Genomic DNA, 7242 nt, shown 5'->3' with positions numbered 1-7242 from the left:
GTTCAAACCCTGTGAATGGCTATCTAACATCTAATCTACAAAATCTATTGCTTGATCCAAGAAAAACGAACCACACCCCGCCCCCCGCCTTCCTAAAAGACTTAAGACAGTGCATGGTTATGATCTAGTTGATGAAAGCGAGCTTTCCAGGGACTGATTGAGTTGATGGAAACGAGATTTCCAGGGACTGACCCAGCTCTTATGTGACTGACGTTTAGAAGTGAATCAATGATGACAAACAGCAAATAGATCACAATAAAAGCATCTCCTACAATCACAAGCCACAAATTATGGCTTTCACGAAAAATAAAAATACACCAATAAGCCGAAAGTGCAGAACCCACAAGTACAACAGCAACAACAATCAGCTGGCAGCTTAAAGGAGTACATAAAGAAAAGTTCGGTTGAAACCATGGACTCAGATGGCTTATAAATTGTTAGACAACCAAATTCAGCTGTTGCAGCAGGTGGATAATTGCATTAACCGGAAACCCAGAAGTTGGTTGGATTCTACAGATTCAGATGCACTTCTACTCCATATATATGTATATATAGTAGACTCAAAAGATGTCTGCACGAGCTCTCTCTTGCAATTAATTCTGCAAACCAACGTAAATTCCCAGTTGAAACATAAGGGGGTATTTAAACATCATGTTATCTTCACCCGTCCAGAAACCATGTTACACACTCTGCATTTTGCTAGATATCTCTTTTGGTTTTGCATCGTCCTTTTCCTGTAATCAAGTAAAAGCATCAAGTTGTTGGTTACAGATAACAGCAACAAAGGTCATTTGTAATCAAGTAAGCTAAATGGTACCGTTGTACTCAAGTTAGCAAAAACATACCCAAAAATGAAAAACATATGCACAAAATCCTTGGAGATAAGGAAACCAACTTAAGAGTTAGACATGCTTATTTCCAAACAAGTTTGGGGTTCAAGGGGTTATGGTTGTTACACTAGGCACCCTTACATTATCAACCTGCCCCAGTAAGTTTTCTGGGGGTTATATATACCAAGGATAGGGATTTCAATCAAGGACAAGTATCTGTTATGGTTTCCATGTCACTTCAGCGGTAGGCAACAGCAAACACGGGTTTCCATGTCACTTCAGCGGTAGGCAATGGCAAACACGGGTTTCCATGTCACCTCAGGATTTATATCAGAATAAGTTGAGAAACAATGCCAAAGATGATGCAGAAATAATAATCATGTAACACAAGTTCATAAGAACAATCTTAAGGATCAGCTGCTATAAGGCTGAATGTCTTATTCACACAAGTTTATCACTCATTGGTCACAATTTCAATACTTGTATTACATCTCAGACATGTTCTGACATCACAAAACAAAATGGGGACGTGGGGGTTGTTCTTGTAAAATATTTTACAATTGAGTATTAATTTTCCCTTACGACATCGAAAGTATGAGGAACTGATACTACATTATAATGGATCTTTGATATTCTATTTCGTATATTTGAATCATTTTATTAGAACAGGCTAGTCTTAAGTTGGATACTCTTGGACCAACAAGTGAGTATATCCTAATTTTATGTCCTTTCTTTCATCATTGCATACTCTCCCAGTTGTAAATTTCTAATAAAAAATAAAGGACGTTCTGAAAATACAAAATAACAACCTTTTTCTAACCAGATGACTTAAAACCCTTGATTTTCATGGCACTGGTCTTAGGCACTGTTCTAAGAATCCCAGCCTAGTGTCATTTAGGCCGTGCCTAGGCGACTAGTCACCGCCCGATTATTCCCTAGGCGTTTGAAAATTAAGAAAGGACGCATAGACCTGCCTAGGCGCCTGCCCAGTACACCTAGATGCCTCCTAGACCCGCCTAGTACACCTAGACGCCTCCTAGGTCATAAATCTCACTTAAATAGAAAATAGATAACTTTCATTTTGCATTCTAATTTTTCAATAAATTGTAAGAAACTAGTTGAATACTTAAATGATCACTCATTATATGCTTGTTCCCATGTTTTCAATATGTCCTAATACTTGATAATCTACATGTCATTCAATTTTGCAATTTATGTATCTCAATCCAATTATGTATTTATTTTCAGTATAAGTAGACATTTAATTATATGTTATATAATAAATTTAATTAAAATATATAATAATAATAATAACAAATAAATAAAACCACCTAGGCCCCCGCCTAGGCACTAGGCTCTGCCCACCGCCCAACTAGCGCCTAACGTCTTTTAGAACCTTTGTCCTAGGAAGACATTTATAAATGCAAAACCGGAACATTAACGAAGAACTCAGGACAAGAAAAATAATCCATTGATTGAACTCAGTTGCTTATATCAGCATCAATCAACATCTGCACACTTCAATCTATTAAATGCTCAATCCAACAACATATCAATCTAAGCCACTAAACAGTACAACATAAAAACGCAACGAAATGTAAACAAGCATTACGAATGCAAGCAAACGAATGCTTACCACTCCCTTGCTCTGGTAATAATCATCTAGCGCCCACTGATATTTTGACTGATTTAATCCAAACCAGCGTGCCAAATGGTCGTCCAAACTTGAATGAGCTGCAACATAACCAAAGAGCCACCCTTAGCTGTAGTTCACTAGGGAAGAACATATCAGTAAAAGTATTCACCAAAACTCTGCCTAAAAGACTTCAGAAGATGCAGGATTGGCGAAACTACAAAACAAAATTCAGCTTGCGGAACATTTGTTTTAAGTTTCTGCAAACCAGACACTGTATAATCTCCTATCTAGTTTCTCAGAAACCTAGCAGGGGTTGTAAGATCACCAATGGTCCCTGCATACTTTCGGCAAGCAAAAAGAAAACAATAAAAACATCGATCCAATGGAAATTTAATCTTCCTAACAAATAAAATTATTTACCCCACAATTCACAATAAGATCTGGTTGGCTTTCCTTGATTAATTTCATGCCAAAATCCCAAATTATCCTTCCTTTTCCTCCACTCCCCCACCCACAACCACAGAACAACCAAACACCACACAAAAACATAGTAAAACAAAGACACGCATTACCCTTCTGCACTTTGGTGACCGCATTCTTAAAAATCCCCAACACCGAGCCATCGGACGAGGAATCCGAAGATACGGCAATGGGCTTCAGCAATTGCTGAGGCGGCGGCTGGACCGGGGGCGGGGCCACCTTCTTGGGGGACTCAAAGACCGGCGCGGGAACCTTCCGGGGAGATTCAAAAACCGGTTCGGGCGGCGTCATAAAGACAGTGTAGGGCCCAATCTTGCCGATCATTGGAGGGGGAGTGGAGTCCCTGTTGATGGCCATCTGGGTTGTGTTTGGTTTGGAGGAAGATGGGAGAGAAAGTGAGGGAAGGTGAGGGATCTTCGTGGGTTTTGAGTGAGAACTGAGAAGGGGAGTGGAGTTGCTTTAAGTTAGAGAGACCGAGTGAAAGCAGTGAGCTGGTGGATGGGAGGAGGAGTGGTGTCGACTGCACGCAACCCCAAGCGGTCATATCTTTGTCTTTGTGGGTATATTTTTAAGTAAAGTAATTTTCCTAGTTGGTAGATGTGGAATGGACCGGTGGGAGTGTACCCATCTGTACCCGTATAACTCGGGAGTTTGCTTCCACTTGACAGGCAGCCTATAGCGTTTGGCAGTGACGTACATGAGTACATCTCCATCTGCTCACACGAGTTTGGTTCCTCCAAATTGCCCAAGCCTATCAAAATTCCCTTGTCATCGTCACGGCCATTGTCTAGCTTTGGAGCGTGCTTGTTTGTGGCTCTGCACTTCTTGGGGTTTTAGGAGCAACCTCTGCTCTTTCCTTCTCCCTTTTGAGATTGAGTTCCAACTTCTTGGGGTTTTAAGAGCAACCTCTGCTCTTCCCTTGTTAGTTGCAAATCATGTTAAAGAAGGTGGATGCTTACCAAACCCAATCGAAAAGGTAAGAGGCCAGACACTAGGATTGACTGCAAGGCAAAAGTTGAATTGTCGAAGGCAAATGATCATGATTAGTTTGTTGTAACAGTTTTCAAAGAGCGACATAACTACTATATGGCAAGCGCCTCACACTTATTTAAACCTTATCGTCAAGTTTATAAGGCAAAAAAGGTGATGATTGAACAATGTTTATAGGCAAAGAAGGTGATGATTGAAAAATTTGCAAAGATGAATATTGCCATAAGTGGATTTATTGGAGGTACAAAGTGGAGGAATCGAAGATATTGGTTGCATCCTTAAGGATATGTTTCATGCCGAGACGGACTTGCGAGTATTAGTAATAAGAACTTAATGGATCTACACCATGTGAGGTTGATATTGAAGAAACAACGGAGTTGAGTAAGGACGATTAGATAGTTTAATTGTTTTTGGCTAGAATTAACTAATATGTTAATTAATCAAATGGATAAGTTCGTTTTAGATCTCATGTTAGTTTTGGGCCCCAAGGTCCATTGGGCTTTGAATAGTCAAGCCTAATAACTTGAGTTGTATGACAACTTAAATCACAAAAGGGCAAAAGGCTCACTAACACCTAATGCCCCGGTCATTGAGGATAATTACATTCATGCCACTCAAACGTGAGTGGCTATAAAAGAAAATTTGTATGCCAAATTTCATTGGGGTTACATGAGGGAATTGGAGAGAACAAAAATGCTCTCCTTCCACCTCTAGGAGGACAGCCACTTGGGCGGATTTTAACTAGCATCAAAATCCTTCCAAGTCACTCATCTCTTTTTCCTTCACCTCATGGATGTGGATACATAGAGGTTTCCTTTCTTGGGAACTTGGAGAATCCATTCTTCTATCATCCACCAAGAAATCCATGGAGCAAAGAAATTATGAATAAAGGCCCTCTCTCATGGGTGATTAACATTTGCTTATGCATAGAGGATTCAACAAATGTATAATAAATCTCAACTCCTTTCTTTAATATTTGAGTTGAGTCTTGAGTCACAACTACTAGGCTTTGAATTTAATGGATAAAGTTTAAATTTGAGTACATACAAGCATTGTTCCGCCTTTAATTACTAATTGCATGTGTAGATGTTATTCAAATGAACTTAGTAAAATCAAATTTTTGCTTCAGAAGGAGATGAACAATTTTGGAGTAATATGTCAGAAAAAAGAGCTAAGCAACATTGAAAACATGACAGAAGCTTAGAACAGATGACAACATATAACTAAAAGATAGAAAAGTAGCACAATAATATAACAATGTAAAATCTCCTACAATAGCATAATGCATGACTACGTACAATAATTCAAGTATCAATATAAAAATATAAGCATCATTGTAGTCTTTTAAGTATCATATATATATAGATGTTTCATTCTATATGATGTAAATAAGGAAATTTCTTTATGATGTAAATAAGGAAATTTGAGCTTTGTGTACAAGTAAACCCCAGGGATATATATATATATATATATATATATATATATATATATATTATAATATAATGATCCAAGTGAACAACCACATAAAAAACAATATTTACAAGACTCCCCATGTCCACCAGTCAAGGGTTGTTGCATCATAAAAACCTTGATAGGAAAACTTAGTGGATAAAACCAAAGCAAAGGGAAATTACTACAAGCTCTTTGTGAATAATTGATAAGGTGTTGGACACACTTATAGCTGGCCCTACTAAAACCTGTTGAATTATAGAATCCCATATTGGTCGTATGAAAAATAGTATACAATTGATATATGAGAGATTTCACTCCTAATATCACTGAAACATTTTGTGATAAAATTCATCCCTTAGTAATAGGTTGTTAAGTAGGGATAATATTAATGATGTTGGTGGTGGACCATATTGACTTGAAAAGTTTATCATGGTATGAAAACAGATTATTCTCTCAACACATCATGGGCCCAAGTTACTAGCACGAATCATGCTTCCTCAAGTTCAAATTTTAAAAGTTGCACTAACTCCACCTTAAAGGTATTAATTAAACAATTGGGCCCTTGAAAAAGTTGGCATTGGCTCCAATGACTGAATACAAACCGAGAAAATTGGGCCTTTGAAAAGATTAGCATGGACTCCAAAGATTGAATACCGACTAACTAACCGGACTCTCAAAAAGATTGGCGTTAGCTCTAGTATAATGACTTGAACAGTTCTCAATATGGGAATTGGTTTCTCTTGTGACCCAGTGGGGACCACTCATAAAGGGGCATGTTAGAGTATAAGATCTCACATTGGTTGTATGACAAAATAACATATAACTAATATATGAGAGATTCCAAAATATCACCGAGATCTTTTGTGATAAAGCTCAACATCTAATAATAGATGGTTGAGTTAGAACAATATCACTGGTGGTGAACCATGTTGGGTCTAAAAAAATTTATCTACACCTTACATGAAAACGGAGTAGGATAACATTTTGATCGAAAGGAAAAGGGATGTGGCGCACTATGTCCGGTAAAGTACTTATCGAGGACACTCGCCGGTGAAAAACTTCATTCGACAAAATAACTACACGTGAAAGAAAGTAAACCTTGACTTGGTTCTCGTCATTGTTGAGTTTGAAACAGTCAAAATCTATTCAAGGAAGTAGAAGTTGTTAGTACTGGTTTGGTACCGAGGTGCTTTTATAAAAAGTGGGTATAAAAAAAAAACTGAGCTAAAAAAAGTGTTTGGTAAACACTTAAAAACAGCTTATTTTCACAGTTTTGGGTGAAAAAAAAGCTAAAAATGTGTAGTAGCAAAAAATGAGCTTATTCTCACAGCACAGCATAAACAATTTTTTTTTTTTCAAAACATAGCAATACCAAGCCAATCCTTAGTGGGAAGTAGGAGAGTTTATTGGGAGTGAATAACAATAGCCTTTTGTATTACCAAAAGAATTAAAAGTATATTACAAACAACCTGTCAGTGTATTAGTTACACATAATTGCATATGAATTGTAGCAAAAATACAAAGAATAGCCCCCAAAGGTTATTTGTAGCATTGAAAGAGAGTCGTTCCACTTGATTTTCGCGAGTTTTCAGCTAAAATTAATAAAATAGCTAGCCTGTAAGAGGGCTTACATAGCAAGTATAATACTACGGTGATGTCTCAGTGCTAATAAAATAAACACGTGTAAGTTGTTCACATGTTCTTATTTCATTAACATAGAACGCCACCCTGTTGAAGATGCTCTAACAAATGAACTATCAAGTTTTGCCTCGTAAACAAAACAAACTAATTTCCAAGTAACCGGTTCTACTGCCGCATGAAGAAGCCAAGATTTTCATTTTCCATACCATCAAG

General features: G+C 37.6%; 1 protein-coding gene across 1 annotated transcript; it reads right to left on the bottom strand.

Annotated features, from left to right (window-relative positions):
- Positions 1-229: 229 nt before the first annotated feature.
- On the bottom strand, positions 230-3557 carry LOC103414827 (uncharacterized). The gene is made up of 3 exons (XM_008353193.4): positions 3039-3557; positions 2467-2564; positions 230-734 (listed from the first exon to the last, which is right to left on the bottom strand). Exons 1-3 carry the CDS (start codon positions 3301-3303, stop codon positions 681-683), a joined length of 417 nt encoding a protein of 138 aa, XP_008351415.3. The 5' UTR covers positions 3304-3557; the 3' UTR covers positions 230-680.
- Positions 3558-7242: the final 3685 nt, after the last annotated feature.

This window comes from Malus domestica, chromosome 13 (genome assembly GCF_042453785.1).
Source record: "Malus domestica chromosome 13, GDT2T_hap1".
In the NCBI taxonomy this organism is placed as follows: domain Eukaryota; kingdom Viridiplantae; phylum Streptophyta; class Magnoliopsida; order Rosales; family Rosaceae; genus Malus; species Malus domestica.
This window is presented reverse-complemented; position numbering and strand designations above follow the sequence as displayed.